This window comes from Rhamphochromis longiceps, linkage group LG17 (assembly GCF_057381845.1).
Source record: "Rhamphochromis longiceps isolate RC_006_pf linkage group LG17, R_longiceps_female_GT1.1, whole genome shotgun sequence".
Classification (NCBI taxonomy): Eukaryota; Metazoa; Chordata; class Actinopteri; order Cichliformes; family Cichlidae; genus Rhamphochromis; species Rhamphochromis longiceps.
The window spans coordinates 36,679,828-36,702,882 of record NC_140573.1 but is presented as its reverse complement, the minus strand read 5'-3'; the positions used below and the strand labels follow the sequence as shown (position 1 = coordinate 36,702,882).

Below are 23,055 nucleotides of genomic sequence, written 5' to 3'. Positions count from 1 at the left end.
GTCCATTCCGCTTGACAGTGACTCTTCATGACTGTTTCACATCGCTATATAGAGGGGCCGTGGCCTGTCCGTGTTAGCTGCTTCTTCTTCTTCTTTTTTTGTTGCAAACAGTTCTATAAGTATTCATGAAACACAGGAGTGACAGCGAGGGAGCAAATATGTGTGCGAGAAAGTGTGTATGTGAGAGAGCAAGACAGGAAGCAACCAGGGGCCCACTCTCAGCCACAAAGTAGTAGTAGTGACTAAAAAGATTCACTTTAAGAGGAAGTGAGTTACTGTTGTGTTTGTGTGTTTGTGTATAAAATTGTCTGTGTGTGCGCTAGAAACTTCAGACTAAATATGAATAACCTACAAACATGTATGCACATATTGCGAAGTATTATACCATGACTGGGGGGAAACAGGAGCGGCAGAAAAGTTGCAGCTTGTGTGAATAAATTTGCACCGTTTATGTAATAAATGTGGTGAATTCACTCCTCAGGGGAGCCCACGGTGGAAACCTTTGTGATCGTATGTTGTCTTACTTATGACCATATATGCTGTGTACAAAAAAACAGGCCATCTATTGCTCAGGATATTATGAGCTCATGAAGCTTTAGGCTTCATTTTGGCAAGACTCACAGGTCTTATGATGGAACACACAATCCTCCCTCTGTAATGTAACTTTTCTATATAAAGGAATATAAATAAATGTAATATTTATATATAAATATTTTGAAATTGCTTTTCTGGGTCCTTATCTGGTCCTCTTTTCTGTCTAAATTTGCATCGTTTGGGAGAAGAAAAGTGGTTCAGTCGGTTTTTCATAGCTATACTTTGAACATGTTGTTCCTCATGAAAGAAAACATCCCCATTAAAAAAAATGGGGGTGAGGAAAGGTTGAAAATAGCTGACATACTTTTGAGGAAGTCTCTCAGTTGGCACTTAATTGTGTTGCTCCATCTGGTGTTTTGTTGAAGTTACTGCGGCACAGACTTATGAGAATATAATACAAAATGTCAGCTTTTAACAGTTTGTATTCTTCAGCAGGCAGTTTGGACTTATAGCTCCCTCTACTGTTCATAACCTATATCACACTTCAAGTAGGCTGTGGGGAAAAAGGGAAACGGAATGGAGAATATTAGAAAGCATTTTTCTAATTTTCTGTTGTCCAATTTTGTCCCAGTTTTCTGTTTTTACCCTGACAGGAGTATGCTCTTCTATTGCTGCAGCCCACAGAAAACTACACACAGATGCAGAGATGCTCTTCTGCATAACCTGTTGTTAGGAATGCTTATTTGAGTTACTTTTTTCCTGTCAGTTTGAAGCAGTCAGGCAGTTTTCCTGTGACCTCTGACACCAAAAACGTATTTTCAGTTTTCTGAAATACTCACTTAAGTGACCTTTCATCCCCATTCTGTTTGTTCAAGTCATGTAATAAATTGAGTTGCTGTCATGTGATTGCACTAATGAGCAATTGAAGGGGTATGAAGTCTCAGGTGAGTGACCTGACCATGACAAGATGAACAAGTCCTGCTATTCTACTGTATTGCAAAAATTAAATACCAGTGCATTTCTTTGCATTTGACCCAAACTCCTAACTTAAGTGCATTTAAGCTGGCATGGCTCAGATCAATGTGTTATCTATTATGACCCAGGTCATGATACTCTGTGATACTCTTTACTGTACAGCGCTGTGATAATGTAGTGGGTGGGACCAATGGGTGGGCACTGTACCGACAGGGAGGTCCATCAACATGTGTTGATGGACCTCCCTGTCAGGACAGTGCCAAAAGAGGCTTAACCGCACCCACTGAATAATCAAAACACAGTATGTACTGAATGTGATAGCCAGTCTCCCAGCAGCCTACAGTAACAGCTTAAAAGAGGTTTTATGGTTTGTTGTGTTTTGTTTTTTCTGAGCTTCTTTTTTTTATAAATATTGGTCCTCGATTATCAGAGATTGTGAGACCTTAGAATCCTAATAATAATTTGATATTGTTTGATTAGCATCAGAACTCCAGCTAAAATATTACTATGGTATCACTCTCAGGGGTTATCCCTGTTACACCTCACCCACAGCAAGTTTGTTTAGGTTATACAGCAGCGTAATAGCAAACAGTCCTTTTCACCAAAGTATTTCAAAAAGAAAGAAACAAAACTGCACAAAGACATACACTTGTGGTCAGAAATTCAAATGCAGTCATCACGGACATGAATGTCATGATAGTGTGGGGGGGGGGGTTTCAGGGTGTGTAGCATACATCTTTAATGAGTTTAATGACTTAAATTGTGTTGCTTGTTTGTTTTTACCCCTCAAATTTTAAAGGCTGACAGGGTATCGTCATCACCCTGGTGGGCGGTCAGGCGATCGGTATTGACATCTAAGTTTCTCGATAACGCAACAACACTGTGACGTAGGAGCTTCAAATTAATATCATAAGTATATCTACTAAAAATTTCAAATCTCAGTGATCTCAACGTCAGAAGTCAAGTTTTCTGAAAATCCTGTAAATACAATAACTTCAAAATGAGGCAACATAGGATTTTTAAACTGATACCACAGGTGTGTCTGCTCGGAGGCTGAGAAGTAGAACTAGCACACGCCAGTATTTTATAATTTTTGTACTGTGCAGGTCTTCTTCCAGCCACCTTATACAGAGTCCAGAGTCCTCTTCAGAAGTAAATGCAAATTTTCTTACACCTCTCTGTGTTGTGATCTATTCTTTTATATTACATTTTATACTTGTTTATATTCATCAATATTTCTGCCCCGTGTGTATTTGTGTGTGTTATAGTTGCAGACTACAATGATACAAATTTACTGGAAGCTGCACTGCTGGGTGGGGACAGCTTCATTGAAGACACACCAGCTCCTGCATCCCAGCCTTGTTGGCAGCTTCATAAGAAAGATGGTGATGGCAGACCCTGAACCCGTAACTACCACAAAGGTTGTTTCTTTTCCTCTTTTCAGTGCATTTTTGTATTACCAGCGGCTATGTGTTGTGCTTATTCAGGTGTGCCTTCAGTGAGGAGGTGGAATAAGTGGATAGTATTTTTGTCTTGGCTTACCATCATAACTAATTGCACACCACCTGGAGTCAAGATGACTGAACGGTCTAAGGCGTTGCATTTAGGTCTTGCAGGAAATAGTTCATCAGGAATGCATGTGTGTGCATGTTTGAGTTGCTATTTGTTTCTAAGGCTATTTGACCTCAAGTTTAAATACATAAGTCAGATTCCATTCAGTTTAGGGTTATGCATTCGAGATCATTCAATTGTATATTATGATATATTGACAGATAAAAGCGTGCTCAAGCATCTTTGTAATCAGTGTTCAGTAGCTGAGCAAAAGCTCTGTGTTCTGGTTGCCTTCTCCCTTGGAGGCGTGGGTTCAAATCCTGCTCCTGTGACGAAGCATTTCAAAATATATTTCATTCAGTATTTAAGAAATTTGCAAACATGTAAACATGGATTTATTTCTCACACATAAGTTGTAAGAAAGCTGATGGGAAACGCAGATCCTAAATGGATAGCACTGGGAATAATTGCGGGTTTTTAATGCTTCATGCACTGAGAGCACAAAACATTGTGTGAATCAGTAGTGCATAAAGACTTGCTTCTTCTGCATTGCTCAGGCTGATCTTCAGCATCTATTCATGAGCTTGATCCTACTTTCACCTGCTCTGTCTGCCGGTGCAGGCCTCCTTAGATGACCTGGTGGTACCAGGGCCCACAGGTGCACCATATCCATGCTGAGCGAGGATGCCTGATATACTGCTGCAGCTCAGAGGTCCTGAGCTCAAACTATCCTCTAGCCTCAGTCTCCTGGTAGCTTGTATTACAGGCACACACCACCACACCTGGCAAGAAGCAGCCTCACTCACAGAGCTTTTAACGTCATCACATTAGAGTAGTGTCCATCAATAATGGAAGTAATGGCAAAGCAAATAACTACTGATATGAGATTTTCTTAATTAGCAGAAGGACGTGAGTGTGTGTGATCATTTTGTTTATGCACTGTCAGATAAACAATAAAACATTCATGGATTTTTAATAATCACATAAACAATGACAAACTCAGGACACTGATGGAAATCAAACTGCAGGAATTCTGTTTGGCTACACAAGCAATTTTACATTCATGAGGCAGACCACAAAGACTGAAGAAAACTGTAAACCGGAGGCTAACTTCTGAGGTTTTTCTCAGTTTTTTACAAATGTCTGTCTGAATTGTGTGACTTTGTGAAAGGTGTGACTTTGTCAGGTCTTCCAGAGTAAGATGAACCAGCACAGGTATTTATCATTTTGCCAAATCTCATGGGCTATTGTGTCATGATGGCAGAGCGGTTTAAGGCGCTGCGTTCAGGTCGCAGTCTCCTATGGAGGCGGGGGTTCAAATCCCACTTCTGACAGCAAGTAGCAAATGAAAGATGAAGATGCTGTTCATCATTACAAAACTAGTCACTATGCAGGGTTGAACAGTGCCCAACTAAGAGACCTGTGTTATGAGAAATTTAGATCTCAAATGCATTTTGTCAGAGTAACACTAAGAATAGTTGTACCCTGTTCATCTGAACAAGTCAGTTTCCCGCATTGAAAACACCTGAATGCAGTAGTGGCAGTCGAATCTACGCCTTAACCTGCTCAACCATCTATATCTTCCACAGCGCTTTTTGGTGATATAGATAATTCCACAGAGCTTCCTGTTTCATCTTAAGCCCTCAATACATGCAGCTGTTACAGAGGTTACAGATATGATATTATGGTTGGTGCTTAGAACTTTGGTCTCATAAAAGCAGATCTCAATGTGTTTTGAAGTGAATTCAAAGTCCAAAGCATTAACCATTACACCATGGGAGTGCCAAAATAATGCCATTAGAAAATTAGCTGGAAATCATTGGATTGTGCTGTTTACTGGAAAACAAAACGAATCATATTAGCTTTAGTGGTTAACTTGCATTTTAATGGTATAAAGATCATGTAAATAAAAAAAGAAGGTCAGCCCTGATTTTACCAATAATGCTCGAATGACAATAAAGTTGCTCCAGTGATTTCAAATTTGCAGATTTGTGTAAAAGAAAGTGATTCTACCAGTATGTGATAGTGCCTTTAATAAATAGTTAGCACAGTGTACATGACAGTTATATATCTTCAGTAAATATATTAGTGACATGAAATTAATGACTTGCTTTGTTGTACATGTCAGCTATTACAAGTCAATTATTACAAAACTCACCAACGTGGAATTAGACCTGACACAACACCAGCATCTTTACTTGAACAGTGTCAGACAAGCTACTTGCTGTCAGAGGTGGGATTTGAACCCACGCCTCCAGGTGAGACTGCGACCTGAACGCAGCGCCTTAGACCGCTCGGCCACCCTGACACATCTGTAGTCATGGTTTCGTGAAGTTAAAAATTTAGGACGGCTGCCTATGCCATCTAAAATGTTCGGATCATGCTGTTGTTACAGAGGTTTGGATCTTTAGCCATCAGAATTGTTGTCTGCCACCCTCCTGGGAAGAGCTGAGGAGAGCCCCAAACGAGAGGTCACCCAGCAGCCACGGAGCAGAGGGTTGCAGTGACCCCTCTCAGGCCTCAGGCCCAGAGGCCATCAGGAGTGAGCCAGTACATACATGAGCGCCCAGCCCCAGACACCAAGAAACACCAAGAAACACCAACACACCGACCTCTCAGAGCATCAGCCACTGGCAGAGAGTGTGGAGAGGGGAGGTGAACAGGTGCACGCAGACACAAACGTGCATTCCCACCCCCATATACACGAACAAATACTCAGCACTCACCCGACGTAGAGACAAACATAAATAGACACTGTACACACATTCACACTCCCCAAACATACTCTATATCCCAGGTCCGTGTACCCCTGCCCCCAGAGGGGCAAACCGTACCCAGACCCAGGAGATGTAACCCTTCTCTCTGGGGTGGAGGAAAGCAGATCGCCTCCTTATCTGCAGTAGCAGGGAGGCCCCGCATCCCAGACCCCAATCCGACGGCCAGCACTTCCTCCCAGCTGCCCAGCCCTGATGGTTAACAGAACGGGGGTGAGTGAAGAAGTGCATTTAAAACACAGGAGGGCATGGTGCTTCCTGCCAGAGAGCAGCACGGCTCCTCCCGAAAACCCTCAGTGTCTATATGCATTTAAAATTGAGGGTAGGGCACCAGCGCCAGAGGTGGGTTTGAATACACAGACTATCCTCTGGATGCTGTATAACGTGCAGGAATCCATGATGTAAATTAGCCTTTATGCATGTAGTGTTTCGTGTCCACTTTAAAAGGGAGCACTTTTGTCCATAGCTTAGCTGCACAAGCTAATGAATGACCTCTCTTTTGAACACAAAACGCCCTCACACAAAACAGGAGGGGTACCTCCAAAGTTTGGTTTTGTCCGTTCATTGATGGTAGTTTTGTGCTTGATGCAAAACGCTAGTATAACATATATTTAACACATTGTTGTAGAGGTTAATTGTAGAACCAATCTGAGGGGGAACAGTAGGGGATTTTATTTTCTATATATATATTTTTCCCTCACAAGTTGCACTAAAATCTCTCCAACAGGGCTGCTGTTGGATCCATAACAGCCACTTTAGCCTGAGGCCCTAATGAATAACATGTGTTGCTGATTTTCTGTGTTGCCATCGACTAACTGAACAGCTGAGCGCTGATAGTAATGCTGTTAGTGTCAATAAACTGAGCCTACTGAAGTCTCTATCTCCTGTACTTGCTCTCAAACTCCAAACTATACTCGCCATAGTCAAGTTTGTTTAGCAGCTCCATTCAGTGCTCCACACCTCTGTGCTTGATCTCTCATCCTCAGGTTATGTCACATTCCAGGCAACATGTTGGGACAGAAAGCTCACCTGAAACTAACAAGAAAGTGATTTCGTGCCCTTCCTTTGGACCTAGCTGCAGATTAGCATGATTTTCCTTGAGCTGAGGGACAACTTCTTCGTATCTTGTTGGAAAATCCAGTGTTTGTGAAACACAGCCTTGTTTTCCTCCTCTGGCCTTCTGCTGTAAATTTGGGATAAACAAGCTCCCCCCCCCCCCTGCTGTTATGACACTGATGGAAACACATCAGGAGCTGATAAGTGTGTAACCACACCTGTATCCTCCCCTCAAATCTCCCATCCGCAGCTTCATTTTCATATTTCCTGCTGGGTGCTTTTTCACCTTTTGTTGTCTTTTCTCTCATATTTGATCCGGCAGTGCCAGTCTCACCCCCTCTCCAACCCGGTTCTCCCTCTCTTTGTCACTGGTTGTCGATCAACCAGTCAGTGACATGTGGAATTTTTCATCACCTCGCCCCGGGGGCACCATGCTGCCTGCGCCTGTGTATCATGCTGCTTTTTTTTCCAGTCCTGCCTTCTCTCTCTCTCTCTCTCTCTCTCTCTCTCTCTCTCACTCATGCACACTCATTCTCTCCCCGCGGTATTATTCTGAGTCAGCCAGTGGCAAGCTATGGTTTGTTGTTTGTGGTCAACCCAGCTGTATGGGGTAGCAGTAGCTGTCAGTGACTGATCAGCTCTCCATGGCCTATCGTCCCTCCAGCTCTGGCTCCTACACTGTGGTTATCATCCCGCTTAAGACCAGTCTGTGCAGCGTGGACGCACTTCGCTTCTACCTATGGGTGAGGATAGAGGTGGTATTTGTGTGTCTATACATCATCTGTTTTGTCTCCCTGTTTTTTTAGGAGTTGTATGAATGATCAAACTGTTGTATACTAAACATGCTTTTGATGGACTCTTCTGTCTCTGGGGAAGTGTCACTAGTTTGGTACATTTGGCCAACCTGCAATAACCTGACTTTTCCCACTTCTCTGGAATGTAACATCCATCATTTCTGTGTTGATTTTGACTCATTTACTCATTATTTTACAGTATTCTTATAAAGAGACAAGTTTATCTAGGCTAAATGGCAGCATATTTCACTAGTAAGTTCAACCGGTACAAGCTACAAGCTACAAGGAACGAGTGCCAAGAAACACAAACAACTAAAGTGCAGGGACAGAAATGTCAGAAATCTTATCTGTTGATTAGAACTGAGATTGTTAAACAATTCTTTTCATTAATCTTTGAACAGACAGCAAACACAAGTGTAGTCTCACAGACAAAAAAAACTTTTTTAACTTTTTAGGCAAATTCAAAGAGGTAAAAACGTCCAATTTTAAGTCTTCATGTCTGCATAAAGCTAATTCAGTGTCACACGAGATATCCTCAGTTCATTCTTTGATTGCACTGTAGGACAAAGGCAATTTTAATAATATGCCTAACATGATATCTGCACATTTTCAAAAAAAAGGCATGGTAAAAATTCAGCATTTTTAAAGCTGGATAAGTTTTGCAAAAGAGGATTTTGTGGTTTCTAAGTGCCTCCTTATATTGCTTGGTGGAGTATTACTCAAGTTACTTGACAGGCTCAGGCTCAGGGCTCTCTACTCTCACTGTCAGTCAGGTTTTTCATGTGTCATGCTGTAATAACATCCAACTTTTGGCAGCTGTGCAAAAAGCTTTTTTTTTTTGCATGATTTGCCTCAGGTAAACACTGCTTCCAAAGTACTGAAACAGTGGATTAACAATTCATCCATATCTTTTTGTCTAGCAGTAATAGGTTCTGACTGTTATTGAATTCCAGCACACAGCTAGACTTGCCTCACACAGCACAGAAGTGTGCCTCGACACACCATTGGGGAACAGCTTTGTTAGTTGAAAAGACACATTTTGGATTCATATAATGATGATGCACCACCCTCTGTTCAGTTGCAATGCTACTCTGCTGCACGTGCTGCAAACAGTGCTGAGATAAATGTTGAAGCTGCTCTGCTGAATAAAATATGTTATGACAGCATTTCTAAACTAATCTATTATTGCATTATTAACATTTAAGAAAAAAAGGTTTACGCTTATGAGCCAAATAATAAGTAACAACCTCCTGCCACCGATGTCAAATGACCTAATTAACAAAACAATTGATTGACTATTAAAATAGTATATAGTTAGCTATTACAGCTATAGTCTTGATGGTGTACCCTGCAACACACCACAACCATCAGAAAATCACACCAGGCATCAAAAATAAGATCAGCCTGATATCTGTGCAGTGATATCAGTCACCATTCAGTCGATAATTAAAAAGAAAGTGAAGAACAAAAACTATATTTTAAACAGTGCTTCCATTATATTTTTATCCATGGGAGAGAAGTTTAATAGGTGCTAGCTACCAAGGGGCAAACTCCAGAGCTGAAAAAGTGGCAAAAACTGCAGTTCCTGTAGCTGCCACTTGAGGCTGGCACCAAAATGAAGTTAATCTCCACAGACTCATACATTCAAAGGTTGAAGTTTAGAGATTAAAAAGCATATTTACTGCCTGGTACAAAATAGGGTTTGCGCCTGTGTGGGTAGTTTTCTCTTTTTAATAACTCATCTGCCTGTATAATTGGCTTGTTAGTCTCAGCACTAATTGGCTCAATTAACGTATTCCTGCACCCAAACAGTTTGTGAATGCAGCTTTCTGACCAAGCTAGCTAGAGTTAGCTTGATAAATTAGGGCTCCACCCTTTCTTCCATATATGGCAGCTGAGGTCACGGTGACTACTTTCATCTTTGATACTGCCTGTGGAATTGCCATGATATTTTGCAGTTGTTCTCTTGTGGTAGGGAAACTATATTCTGCTAATGTCAGTATGTTTAGCATAAAATATCACGCTCACCGCGTTTTTTACTTCTCATGAATTTTACATTTTCTAACTGGAAAAATGTGGATTTTAGGGGTTAAGGTCACGGCACAATCCTATAGAAATAGTCGCAAGTCTAATTGTTTCTTTTAAACATTAACACGTTTGAGACAAGAAAGCAGAGAAAACTATAGAGCAAATGTGCATGTTTTCTCACTAACAGCTAGCCAGCCCAGTGGTGTATATGCTTTCTCCATTCTTTTCTTTTTTTTTTTAAATGTAGTGTTTGTTTGTGATAACAGTAAGCCGACTCAATGTGACAAACTTGTAGATAATGTTGAACCTGATCTCTTTTTCTCAAGGCTCTCAGAGTTGAATGTTTTCACAATGTACATTTTTGGTTAACTATCATAACTGAATCATATGTGGCAAACTGATAACATAAGGTTGACAGCCATGGATTAAGAGGTCATGTTAGCAATATTCAGATTAAGAGCATGTCTCATTAATACTTCTAGCTTTTTAAATTTGTTTTCCATTTGAACAGCACACTCACTCACTGTGTGTTTTTCAGACAAGTTGAATTGTCACGTAAAGGTGATGCGCATCGTTGTATGTATAAAGTGCGTGTGTTGAGTCAGGTTGCGTTCAGTCATTTCTATCTTTGCTTTATTCGGGGTAGCGTGACTCTACAGTCATCCCAGTGACACATTCCCACATGTCAAGCTCGATCTTCACAGCTTCCTGTTGAAGGATCAGTGTAACCAGTTTTCTGTTAGCAGTAAATCTACTAACGATCAGCAGCCGAGCCAGAATAAATTTAGACTATTAACTCTAAAATAGAGAATAGAGTTTTCGGCCTCACTGTCGTTGAGATTACAGTGACTCTAATGGTCTGAAGTCATGAAGCCCCACCGCCACATGTCATGTTTCTCACTGTGTGTCTTTGTTTCAGCCTATTTAAAGAGCCTGTAACCCCGCTGGGCATAGACTAAAGAGCTAAAGGCCACCTGCTGCTCAGTGTTGCCTGGTACACAGTGCCTCGGGGCCTCTGGTTTACATGCTTCTATACATGAACCTGAAGGTCAAACATGTTAGCCTAGTACACAGGGACATACCAAAACTGGTTCTATCATATAACTCAGCACAAACAAAGTTTTCCATTTCATTTTGCTTCTTTGTGTTTCAGATTAAACGGTTGAAGGATCTGGAGAAGGAGAAGGACGCTCTGTGGTCTGGTCTGGAGATTCTGGAGAAGGCTCGGCTCTGGTATCTCCAGCGGCTGGAGGAGAACAGGGCTTGGCAGGATAGCATCGAAAGCAGAAGTGGGTTTGTCTCCAGAAATGAAGATGGAGCAGAGGTACAGAGAAGGGCCTCTTTGATTTTACTGACATGAGGCTGTCATGTTTAATAACGATGAATGATTACAGTCTTAACTTCCTTCTGACTTTGAAAAGGCTTGTCATTGTAACACAATCACAACTGGCTGCCTTATTGTCGAGGCTGAAGGATGGAAGTTGCATCGGGCCTTACCATAAATTTTAGCATGCACAGCGTCCAAGTTTAGTGGTCAATATCTGAAAAATTGTGCAAGACTTCAGCCTCATTCCTAAACGACAAACATTTCCTGTAATTACATCATTTTAAGCATCTATTTCATTTTCATCTGTTAGTGAGAGCATTCCTCACCAATCATAAAGATGAGACTTGTGCTTGGCATCCATTCGGGTGTTTCTAAGCCCACTAACAGTTCTGTGTGCCTGTCCTCAGGCTCGCTCCTGCCTCCTCGGGTCTCGTATCCAGCGGGTGAACGGTTCTCTGGGCTCTGTGATGAGTGAGCCTAACGCCATGACCGGCAGCAACCCCTCTCTGCTTGAAGCAGTGGCAGACAGTGACCTCCGGTGGCACAACTCAGTACTGACTCAGGTAAAGAAACAACCCTCAAGGAGGTAGAAGAAATATATTTTAATTAAATATTGAAACATCTTCTTTAAGAGCTTTTAATAAAGTTACGTGAATAAGTTTTGCATCAGCGTTCTTATGATTTGTCCCTTTGTGTAACATTGTCATTTTTCATGTTTTAACAGGAGGTGAAGAACAAGAACTGTCAAATATCCTTGTTAGAACAGGAAAAACACGCTCTCCTCAATCAACTCCATGCACTGAAGAACTGCTGACTATAAGCTTACACGTGTATTACACCCCAAACTTACATTTAACTGGATATCATACAGTTATTTGCATGTAAATATGTATTTAAATTAATAAATGATAGTAAATGATACATTATTTTTTTTCTTTGCTTTGTATGCAGTGAACCAGCCTGACTGGAAGGTTTTTGAATAACTTGAGTGACGTGTTGAATGTGCTGCATTTGTTAATTCCTCATGACTATCATTTAACTTTGACCACTTTATGCTCTCTGCTGCTGATGATACATTTAGGGTTATGTCAACATCCAAGTATTCCCACAAATTTGTTCCTGCACTATTTGTCTAATTAAAATGTAAAAGTATATTAAATAACAACTGCAAGTCCAGAAAAAGATGCCCAGGCTTCATTTGAACCATAACACCTTCTAGTTTCTGTAAATGTGCTTGCTGAGCACGTGAATAAATCATATTCTAACTGTGAATATATTCAGTTGTATGTAGACGTACAGTTGAATAATAGATACACCTGGATCACTGCATTGATTCTTTATGAAATGAAATGTCTCCATGTTTGGAGATACTCTCTGAAATGGATGGACACAACATGACTAAACTGATACCACATGAGCAAATTAATTTTTTTTTTCCTTTACTGAATGCACTGAGTAAGTGCAATAAGTGAGCAATAGTGTTTAGTACTTCTCCAAAAGACACTTGAAGCAAAGTAATCTCATTATAATAAAGGCTCACAAATTTGAGAGACTAGCCCATGTCTCAGTTTTAATTACGTTCATTTCAATGTAATTTATATAGCACTAACTCACAAAACTAGTTGCCTCAAGGTGTTTTATATTTATATTTATATTATTAGCAAGACAATCCCAACAATCACACGAACCCCCAACAAGTTAGCAGTTGGCAACAGCGGGAAGACAAATTTACTTTTTACAGGATGAAACCTTAAACTGAACCAGGCTCAGGGAGGGGCAGCCATCTGTTACAACCAGTAGTTGATCACTTAATGAGAAGTACAGAGATTCACATTGGTGGAAAAGTGAACAAAAGAATGATCATCAATTCACATTAAGAAAAACTGCTGATAGCTAAATGACTGTTGCTGCTACTGTCTTTAGAGGGTGTCCTGTAAAGATTACAAGAAGAGCTCAAGAAACAATCCTGGAAGAGTTGTTCAAAACAAAACAAAATTTAAAAAAACGGAGAAACAAAAATATACAACACTGTTTCGAGGGGACACGGTACGGGACATCAGCTGCAAAGCCTCATTCCCACTGTAGAGCATGGTGGAGGGAGCATCATGGTTTTGGGCTGCTTTGCCATCTCAGGGCCTGGACTGTGAGAAGTCACTGAGGGGACAAATGGTTTAAGGTGGTATTTTGAAGTGGTTACTTCAAAGATGGGAACCAGGTCATAGTGAGTTCTCTTCAGAGCAGTAAGTCTGGTTTCAATCAGCTTGCATTCAATGAAATCAAGCTGGCAAATAAATCCATTCTTTTTATGGAAATATTGTTATTAGCTGTAATTTAAAAAAAGAATCTATTACTGTCTGCATTTACTGGAATTTACAATAAGTAGGGATGGCTGTAGCTCAGGAAGTACATCTACAAATTAGAAGGTTGATGGTTCAATCCCTGGCTGCTCCAGTCTGCATGCCAAATTTACTTGGGCAAGATACTAACCCCAACTTTCTCTCCAATTGGAGTATGAATGTTGAAATTCCTCTACTAATAGTGACATGGTTGCTTAACTTCAGAATGAAATAGGCACTCAGTTGGGCTCAATCGCTGTAGCTGGCTCAGAGTGATTGCAGTGTGTGCGAAATCAGTTTGCATTTATAAATTATCTGGCGAGTGATTGCAGTCAGTTTGGAAACATGTTGCGTCCCACCAGGCAACCTGTACAATTGCCTTACAATCTAAAGTGGTCGGTTACAGAATTTAAAAAAAAGTGCAATCACTAAGCAAACACTACGATTTTCCTAGTCACAAGACTTTTACCCCTCCGCTGTAGAAGGCTGATGAGGAATTGTTGGCAGGCGGGCAGACGGGTAGCATGGACACCCAACAATGCAATTAGGGATTTTCAAATCTATACCATAGGTGCATCACCTAAAAAAATCTCAGAGGTGTTAAAATCTTGTTGACCTGGACCTTAAGGTAACGTTTTTCTGAAAATCTTGCAAATCTGATAACTCAAGGGGGAAATCCTCAAGAAGACTTTCAAATGTATTTATCATTTCCTGGTGCATTTACCAGGAGGCTGAGGGGCAGCACTGATGGTTCTCATTATTTTTATTCCTAGTTTCACTCAAGTGTAATTAAGCCATTAGTTCCTGGCTGGCATGCTCGACTTCATACGTCACAAAAACATGCTCTACAATTTGTTAACAGTACTAAAAAATGCTGACATCAGCAGTGCTACCCTTTACTCTCTCGGTAAAGCGCGAATGGTGTTAATTTGAAAGTCCTAGATGATGTCCTTGAGTTAACAGATTTGCAGGATTTTGAAAAAAAGTTGCCAAATTTTCTTTGCAACTTAATGAGATGACACATAAAAAATATCAGTCTGCTCTATAGCACAGTTGTTCGTTTATTAAAATATGCATTACACAGTATAAAGCTGCAACATTACTTTAACACCCAGTGTGGGATAATGCACCATAAATGCCTACCATATTACTCTGTAGCAAAAAAAAAGGTTATCAGCCACATTACTGAGTGAGCTGAAGAATTAAGATTAAGAGAAAAATAATGAATAAATGATAGCTTATATGAAACCCGAAAACCAGTAATTACACAGGCCTGAGTCATGAGAGGAAAGAAAATACAGTCAGATCTCAGATTATTTTAGCAGCTCTTGTGAGAAACTAGACAAAAATGTGGCAGTTCAATTGTACTGATGGCCAAATATGTTATTATATATTCAGAAAGTTATATTTGGCAAAAACGAAAGGTAAACATCGATAGTTTTATGAACTTAAATAAATAAAACATCTCAACAGGCACAGTGTTGTCAGTGAGGGGGTGACAGGGACTTTTCAGAGTTATATCCACCGACATCTAAACCGCAGTCTTCACTATTGGCCGAGTCAACCAGTCTCTCTCTTCCTCTTCTGCTGTCGTCGTCGTCCTCCTCCTCCTCCTCCTCCTCCTCCTCCTCCTCGTCTTCGTCGTCAGCGTCCTGCTCCTTGCGGGACCCCCTTTCTGTCTTGGGCCCTTTGCAGATCTTGAGGTGGCGCGTGAGGTGGTATTTGGTGAGGAAGGCTTTGTTGCACTTCTCGCACACAAAGTCTCGGCGGCCCTCGTGAGAGTTCATGTGCTTCTTCAGGTGGTTGGTCTTGAGGAAGTGTTTGTTGCACTTTGGGCACTGAATCCGCCGCTCACTGTCATTGAGAAATGAAGGAGATTTAAAAACAACTATTAGACACTCTGGATTCTGAGAGTACAATCCATCTGTTGACTTTTAAAGCAATGAAGTGACGCACTGTGTGTGAGAGAACATGTGCTGCTTCAGGTCGTGTTTCCTGATGAACGCTCGATCGCAGAGGTCACACTTGAGCTTCTCCGCCCCGGTGTGGATGAGCATGTGCGACGCCACGTGGGACTTCTGAGTGAACGACTTCTCGCAGACTGTGCATCTGTAGTTCTTCTGACCTGTCAGTGCGAAAACATGTGTGCATGTGTTAATCAGTCTGTGTGCCGAGCATCTGAAGTTACACTATTTACGCTGTACCTACCTGTGTGAATTTTCAGGTGCATCCTGAGGTTGCTGGGGTCGCTGAAGGCTTTGCTACAGTACTCGCACTTGTGAGGTTTCATCCCCACATGGCCCATGAAGTGCACCTTGAGTTTAGTGGATGTAATGAACGCCCGAGTACACATGCTGCATTTGAATTTCTTCTCCCGCACGTGGCCCTGACCTTTTGCCCTGGAGGTAATGTTATCAGAGTTTCTATCACTGCCGCCCCCGCTGCTGGCGCCGGTGTCAGTGTTTGTCTGCCCTGCAGCAGGGTTGTGACAGGGCCACGGGGAAGAGGAGGAGCTAGAGGTTTCATTTGTCAGCTTGTCTTCCTGGTGAGAGTGTTGCTGGGGCTGCTGCTCCTGTTGCTGTTGCTGCTGAGTTGGTGGTTGCTGTTGCTGATTGTGGTCCTGCTGTGATGGGCTGTGGCTGTGTGGAGGTTGGGTATGGCTGTGGTTACTGTTATGGCTGCCAAGATGAGACTTAAGGTCAGAGAAGGAGGCGCACTCTTTGCCACACTGGCAGATCTGACCCTCGGGTACCTGTGTAACACCTGAGAACCAAAGAAAAGGAAGTTAGAGAGTTGAGAATGTGGGCCAGTCAATGGCATCTATTCCTTCATCCTCCAGGAACTGCCTGCATACTCTCACCATATGATTATTGTGTACCAGGAGGTACCTAGGACCCACTGCACCAATGTAGGGTCAGACAATGGGTCCAGCTGTTTACTCACACTCGTACTAAATGAGGGTTCCTTAAATTTATACAGAGGGTTAGACATATTTAGTCATGTCCGCTCACCCATCAGCCTGCAGTAGTCTCTGCTGTAATAGAAGAGCAGCTCCTGGTCCGGGTGGATCTCAGTGGTTGTGCAGAAGAAGAGTTTACCGTTAGCAGGGTACGCCACCAGATTCTGCTCTTCATGTGTCCTGGACACACAAACAAAAACGTGTTAATTTTAATTTGCATTGTGGGTAATGTAGGCAACAATGGCATATAAAAACACGAGCATTCACCGAGCTTTGCGGACGAACATCATCCAATTGCATTCGTTCTCATCTGTTGTCACGATGCAGAACTCTAGCACGTTGTTGTGGTACATCTGTGACAGAAAAACTTGTTTATCATGCGTTCCCATGCTTTCATCGTGGTTTTGTATTGAATGTGGCAACTGCACTCCTAACAAAGGGCCACAAGATTAACCTTCCATATTTGAGGTGTGTCCTTTTCCGGCCAATCAGAGAGGTCCACGTTGCTACAATGCTGGCCAACCATTGGTCCAAAACAGGTCCTTGGTGGAATGACGTCCCGTGCAAAAACTCCTATGAGTGCAACCACATGCACATTTAAACATGAGCTTAGAGTAACATCTGAGGTCTGTCCTCATTAATAATCAAGTTTCTTTTCTTACCGAGCGGTTCGTCGGCAACAGAGATACGCAGGCACAGCGGACGCGGGAGAGAGAGGCGAGCCCGGCTTTGGATGGGAGCATCTGGGATGAAAGTGACTGGGCCATGCTCAGGACAGTCTGAGGTATATGAGCACTCACACAGTGTGCACCCTAAAACAAAAATGCACATTAGCTTTAAAGATTTCTCCATAAGCTATCGATTTTACTTGGATAGGAGACTTGAAGTTAAAAACTCACAGATGCTGTAAGCATTGACCATGTTCTCCTTGTTGGAAGAGGAATCCTCGAGCTGCAGCGTCGAGTTCACCAGCACCAGGTTGTTTTCCGGCCCCAGAGAAACCTCAGCAGTGATGGGGGACACGTTAACGGCCTCCAGCCCCATCCCAGAGTGTCCATGCAGAGACACAGGCTCCAGCTGGTTCTGGTTGGCCATGGAGCCGGTGAGTACCACACTTACTACGCCTGAGTTCAGCTCCCCGTTCGTGTGGAGTTGCTCCCCAAGTCCCCCTGCTCCCCCTCCCCCCGAGTTGCCCACTCGCCCCCCCATGTGATCCTGTTCCATTACCACTGGCAATTCGAGCACAGGGGGTCCATGCAGGGGCATCACCCCACCAGAAGAGTCCACCCCTGTCAGGCCCTCGTGAGGCTGGGGCTGCCTTCCCCCTCCGAGCTGCTGCTGGGTGTCAGGCACCGGCACTACTCCGACTCCATCCATTGAGGCCAATTCCTCCCCCATCCGCTCAGGAGACATGGGACTGCTGACACGTGACTCCATGGCAAGCCCTGTAGAGTCCAGCTCATGAGCACCTGTCTGGTGAAGGTCTGCCTGACCACTAACTTGTCTGGAGTCCATGGGCACCAGGCCCTGCTCCAGTGGGCCTCCAGGGCCACTATAGGGATCCAGACCTGAGGAATTGTTACTGGGCACAGACAGGGTCCCATCCATGTTAAGGCTGCTGGGATGAATATACTGAGGTGGAGGACGGTCTGCCAGGTAGGACAGAATACCTGTAGACCAAACACAGAGACCGTGTGGGATATACAACTTAAATTAAACATTGCCCTCGCCTCTAGATGAGTGTTCTGAGAAACCTTAACCCACCTGGCAGTATGTGTCGGAAGTAGCTGCTTTCCAGGTGAGGGTATGGTGGAGGGGGCAAGGAGTAATTCCTTTCAGGCAGGCCGCACATCACCCCTCTATCACTCAGTGGACCCATGGGGAGCATCAGAGACAAGGCTGAAGGGAGAGAACCAAGGGAAGGACCCAGACTGGGGATGGCCACTGGCATACCTAAACTCCCAAACCAAAGAACAGGTAAATACACACTGACGCTTGAGACAAGAAAGAATAATATGCAAATGAAAAATATGATCTATCTGCAAACAAAAACATTTTATACACCAGCTATAAAGTGAAAAATAACTGTCAATAGCTGTTTAATTAGTACATGAAACCGGGTTAACACTGACAACAGAAATCTGGACACAGTCATGTATGCCCCACGAGTCTGAGCAGGCCTCTACACAACCCATATTGTAAATATATGTAAATATGTGAGGATTGTCAGGATGCTTTCAAGCTTGATACCTTCATTAACAAAAATCTAAGTGCAAGTGTAACTTCTGATGACGAGTCAGTATTTTACAAGTATCAGTTAGAAAACAAACTAAATTTCTTATAATTATAACTTTGTTTAACAATAAGAAATAATTATTACAATATGCTTTGTGACTTTTTCTCCTTATTGGGTCTTCCAGAAATCAGAATTAAAAGCAGAATAGCTGGAGTGAGTATGTTTTGTTTATAAAGGACAAAATGTGTGGACCATCACAGATCACCAGGTCGGTCTAATGTGTTCCCAGCTACAGCATTAAGAGCAGGAAGCAGCGTGTTCCATACCTGGAGTGGGAATGGGATTGTGCGTGGGGGAGGTGGGCAGACCCAGGTGGCTGGCACTCACTGAGGACACGCTGAGCTGGTCCATGCCCACAGGACTGAGGTTCATGTCATTCATCCTGGAGAGTCAACATCAGAGGCAACCTGAGCGTTTAGCCAGAAAGCTAGCTAACATACACAAGTAAGCACATTTTGGGAGGGTGAGGGGGTGAGAAGGTTATTGTACCAACCTCGCGACCGTCTTTTTTTCTGAAGGGAAGCCTTTAGTAATAAACAGAAAGCACACAATGTGCACACAGATTAAGTACAAACTTACCTGAATTTAACAACTGAGGTCCTGCAGTAGCCGTGTACATCTGAGTGGTGCTCCTACATGTCTGTCCCTGCGAATTAAAGACAGTAGGCTTGAAATAAACTTAAAGCGCATGACACTGACAAAGAAGCTAAAACTAAAGTCAACGTTATCAGATTTTTTTTTTTAAAGAAAATAAAAAAGCTTTGCAACTAGCTAGCTAGTTAGCCCAACATCTCCGGACTGGCCGCACTGTTAGCTTTGTTCGAGCGGTTTCTGCTGGGCAGTATTACACGTGTAACTCGATACGTCCGTAAGTGTTGCTTTGTTGCTGAAACGTTGAGGATTTTAAAAGGAAAAGCCGTGAAAACAACAACATACCAACACAATACCTCCATGACCTGGGCCATGACAGTACTGCCTCCCGGCGCATGCGCCGTAGCATAGAAGGATGGAGGCGCGTCGGCTGATCACAGGTCAGTAAGAGGGATAACCTCCTCCTAATTTACCTTTAGTTTTTAATATTTACTATTTAATGTTTTTATAAATCTGTGCGGTGTTTCTTAGTGAAAAATGTAACTAGGAAACGCTTATTTGCTTTATTTTGTTTCCTTTGGTGCTTGTTTAGCTGTCCAGGGAATGATGTTGGTGAGTACGAACACGGCAAAGAGGCTGTAGTTCGGAGGTGTCAAACATAGGGCCCGGGGCCCGAATCGGCCCGGCAAAGACTCCAGTCTGGTACGCTGGACGGAAGATATGGTGGAGGGTATAAAGTTTTGTTCTTTTAATTGCATTTTTATAAGATTTCCAGCTGTTCCTGCTAATAAAGAACGCCCCCCCCCCCCCCCCCACGCACACATACAGCCACTCATACACTAAAGTAGGTAAATAGTAGACAATGAAATGACAGAAAAGTTCTTGTATTTTTACTGTTTAGTAGAAGCTTATTTAGATTCTTCACTATTCTAAGAGACATATTCTTATTCTTTTAAATAAAAAATACTATAAAAGGTAATATTTTAATTATCTAATTCTATGGGGTTTGTTTAGGTTGTGATTTTTCTTCTTGCTGCTCCAGTCTAGTTCTTGATTTACTGATTTGTCAGATAAACTTGAAGTTAATCTTACACTCCTCTGCTGTGACATTGAGGAGTGTGTGTGCTTTTACTACCAGTTGGTGATAAGTTTCAATTTTTTGGCACTGAAAGATTGAATGCTATCATGTGGAACAAATAACTTCATGTTATGATGTTTCATGATGGTTTTACGTACAAATGCTACCTTCAACTCATATTTTGTTGTTGGATTAGGATTTCAAGGACATACAGTCCCTTGCAAAAGTCATCTATTATCATTGTTGAAAAAGAAAAAAGAAAACAAAGATAGATGACTTTGGGATATTTTATCCCAAAATACACCAAATAAATCCTAATCAACATCCATAAGGCTAATTGTTGAATAACTTACAATGAAAATTACTTATAAGCCAATAAAATTTTCCAATCTTTTTTTGTCCTGCTGAGAACTGCTTCACACTGTTAGCGGAAGGAAGAAAACGTTGTGTAAACAATTTTATCTTGTTGAGAAAAGCTACATGGATTCATCTCCGCCCAGGATCACACCCACCCATGTCAGCAGCCTCAAAACCCCCAACAAACAAGCTGTCACTGACTACATCGAGGGCAGCCGACTTTGTTGTTGTTTTCTTTTCTTTTCTTTTTTTTAAAGATAACACGTTTCATCTGCAAAATTCAGAAGGAAACTCGCGCACACACCAGTGATGGTTGTTGTGAGGAGGCTCTGACGAGGTGAGTTGAAACGATTCATTTGGTGCTGGATGGTTTGAATCGATGTAATACCCTCTGACTTTATGATAAAAAATGTATTTTTTCTTGTTATTTCAGCAGAATGGCTTACCACAGTCAGGGGATGATGGAGCACATTTCACTCGTCCGTCCGCTGGCTCTCCACGGCATCTCCATGGACAACAGCGGAGCGCACCGTCAAGACGCGCTTCGCCTCGGACTGCCCTGCCACCTGGACGCCTACTTTGACCCCGTGCACGGACAGAGATTACCCTGCAGACGATTCTCCTACATCCCCTTTCACGGACCCCTCGGTGTGTGCGATTACTCTTTCGAGCCCGCGTTTATCCGGAAAAGGAACGAACGGGAACGGCACCGAGTACGCTGCGTAAACGAGGGTTACGCGCGCCTCCGGGAGCACCTGCCTCACGAGTTCGACGACAAACGGCTCAGCAAAGTGGAGACGCTGCGAGCGGCCATTGACTATATCAAACACCTGCAGAACCTGCTGGATGTAAACGTCTCCGGGGTGGAGGTGTCACTCGGAGGGGCGCGCAAACTCGAGCGGCTACAGCAGAGCTCGGAGTGCACTAGCGATGGAGAAACTCAAACCAGCCTAAGCGAAAGCGGGGATGTTGTTTAAATAGCCCTGCCTGTCACTCAGACCTGCTGTGTATGATCAAAGTGTAAAAAGGAAAAAGGGACAGTAAAGATGAGCTGTAATTATTATTGAGTCATATTATTTTTATATCATGCAGTCAATGAAATAATAATGTCTTTCTTCACTTTCGGAAAAGGTACATGTTACAAAATAATCCCAGCTCATTTATGTCATCATTAAATTGAGTTTAAAAAAAAGCATTAACGTCCAATTATTTTTTTACCACATGTTACAAGCTCTTTGTGGTTGAAAAGTATCAACAAGGTTCCTGAGCTTGCTTTTGACTAAAACATAACCCTGTGCGAAATGTCTCTTTAGAGAGACTTTAGAGCAAGGGTGTCATGAGGCCAGGGGGCCAGAACTGGCCTGGCAAAGACTCAAATCTAGCCCAATGAGCGCTTTGGAAATTATAAGCAAGTACTTTTGAACTTTTAACTGTATTTTCATAACGTTTACAGCTTTTTCTTTGGATAAAGACCTCCCCTTTTTCCATTCATACTACACCCAAATGATATGTAACCGATAAAATGACAAAAGTTCCTGTTTATCCACTATAGAAATTTAAGTTTGCTTGTGTTTTTTTTCCATAGCTACCGTAATCGCATACAGTACAGTAATAGCTACCAGAGCTTTTTCTGTAATTTAACATATTCAACACTTTTTTTCTTATACTAAGACATCTCAGGGATTAAATGTTTAGCTAAATGTCTTTCCACTGATGGAAAGGGGGAATTTCAACTGGTCCAGCCCAAATAACATGTGTGTATGTGGCCTATGATATAACACTGGTTCAACATTGCTGTGTCAGAGTCCCATTTTTATCCATCCTTCTGCCATCTTAACTGCATATTTAATTCAGTGTCACGGAGGAGCTGGAGCTTATTTCACCTTTTACTGTGGAACCTCGGGGTGCACATCACATGTTGACAGTCTCTTTGCTCTCCGGTTACTTTGAAATGTTTTCCTCAGTTTTAAAGCGCTGGATTTAGATACAAATAATTTCCCTTATGTAAGTTAAAAAAATAATGGCTTTCCCGTGCACAGGTCTAAGGTGGCATGTACAATCATGCACTGAATGATTAAGCAACTCAAAAAATCTGCTGTTTGAACTTTTCTGAGCCTCGCGCATGGGCAGTTTGGTTGTGCAATCAGAAAATCTGTTCTAATCAATGGAATAAGGTGATGTTATCATTCTGCTTTGACACACAAGATTTCGATTGAGTGGAATTTATTCTCTTTGGTTTGTTATTTAACAACAACACGCTCAGTCTCGTCTTGTTTCAAGAACGAGCGGCTATTGATATAGTCATAAAAAATGAGAGAAATGAAATCTCAAATCTGCTACTGAACTAGTTAAGTAAATAAATTTATTTATATAGCACTTTTCACAGATAAAAATCACAA

The 23,055-nt window shown here is 42.2% G+C and overlaps 3 protein-coding genes, 1 non-coding gene and 1 pseudogene across 5 annotated transcripts; 2 read left to right on the top strand and 3 right to left on the bottom strand.

Moving 5' to 3' along the window:
- Positions 1 to 3,588: 3,588 nt before the first annotated feature.
- On the bottom strand, positions 3,589 to 3,847 carry LOC146650110 (signal recognition particle RNA; annotated as a pseudogene).
- A 1,438-nt stretch (positions 3,848 to 5,285) lies between these two features.
- trnal-cag (transfer RNA leucine (anticodon CAG)) lies at positions 5,286 to 5,368 on the bottom strand. The gene has a single exon. It is a non-coding gene; the product is annotated as a tRNA-Leu (tRNA).
- A 2,008-nt stretch (positions 5,369 to 7,376) lies between these two features.
- On the top strand, positions 7,377 to 11,960 carry LOC146650108 (suppressor APC domain-containing protein 1). The gene is made up of 4 exons (XM_085387667.1): positions 7,377 to 7,633; positions 10,866 to 11,036; positions 11,447 to 11,602; positions 11,764 to 11,960. The coding sequence occupies exons 1-4, from the start codon at positions 7,535 to 7,537 to the stop codon at positions 11,851 to 11,853; spliced, it is 516 nt and encodes a 171-aa protein (XP_085243793.1). The 5' UTR covers positions 7,377 to 7,534; the 3' UTR covers positions 11,854 to 11,960.
- A 2,447-nt stretch (positions 11,961 to 14,407) lies between these two features.
- prdm4 (PR domain containing 4) lies at positions 14,408 to 19,640 on the bottom strand. The gene is made up of 12 exons (XM_085387218.1): positions 19,567 to 19,640; positions 19,210 to 19,276; positions 18,897 to 19,012; positions 18,099 to 18,287; positions 17,234 to 18,004; positions 16,997 to 17,146; positions 16,789 to 16,907; positions 16,602 to 16,687; positions 16,387 to 16,514; positions 15,584 to 16,138; positions 15,332 to 15,500; positions 14,408 to 15,229 (listed from the first exon to the last, which is right to left on the bottom strand). Exons 3-12 carry the CDS (start codon positions 19,009 to 19,011, stop codon positions 14,860 to 14,862), a joined length of 2,652 nt encoding a protein of 883 aa, XP_085243344.1. The 5' UTR covers position 19,012; positions 19,210 to 19,276; positions 19,567 to 19,640; the 3' UTR covers positions 14,408 to 14,859.
- Positions 19,284 to 21,805, top strand: LOC146650106 (achaete-scute homolog 4-like). 2 transcript variants are annotated; one of them, XM_085387220.1, is made up of 4 exons: positions 19,284 to 19,661; positions 19,814 to 19,951; positions 20,941 to 20,993; positions 21,093 to 21,805. In XM_085387220.1, exon 4 carries the CDS (start codon positions 21,094 to 21,096, stop codon positions 21,631 to 21,633), a length of 540 nt encoding a protein of 179 aa, XP_085243346.1. In that variant the 5' UTR covers positions 19,284 to 19,661; positions 19,814 to 19,951; positions 20,941 to 20,993; position 21,093; the 3' UTR covers positions 21,634 to 21,805. The 2 variants fall into 2 exon arrangements, with proteins under 2 accessions (XP_085243346.1, XP_085243345.1); XM_085387219.1 differs by having other exon boundaries at positions 21,090 to 21,805.
- Positions 21,806 to 23,055: the final 1,250 nt, after the last annotated feature.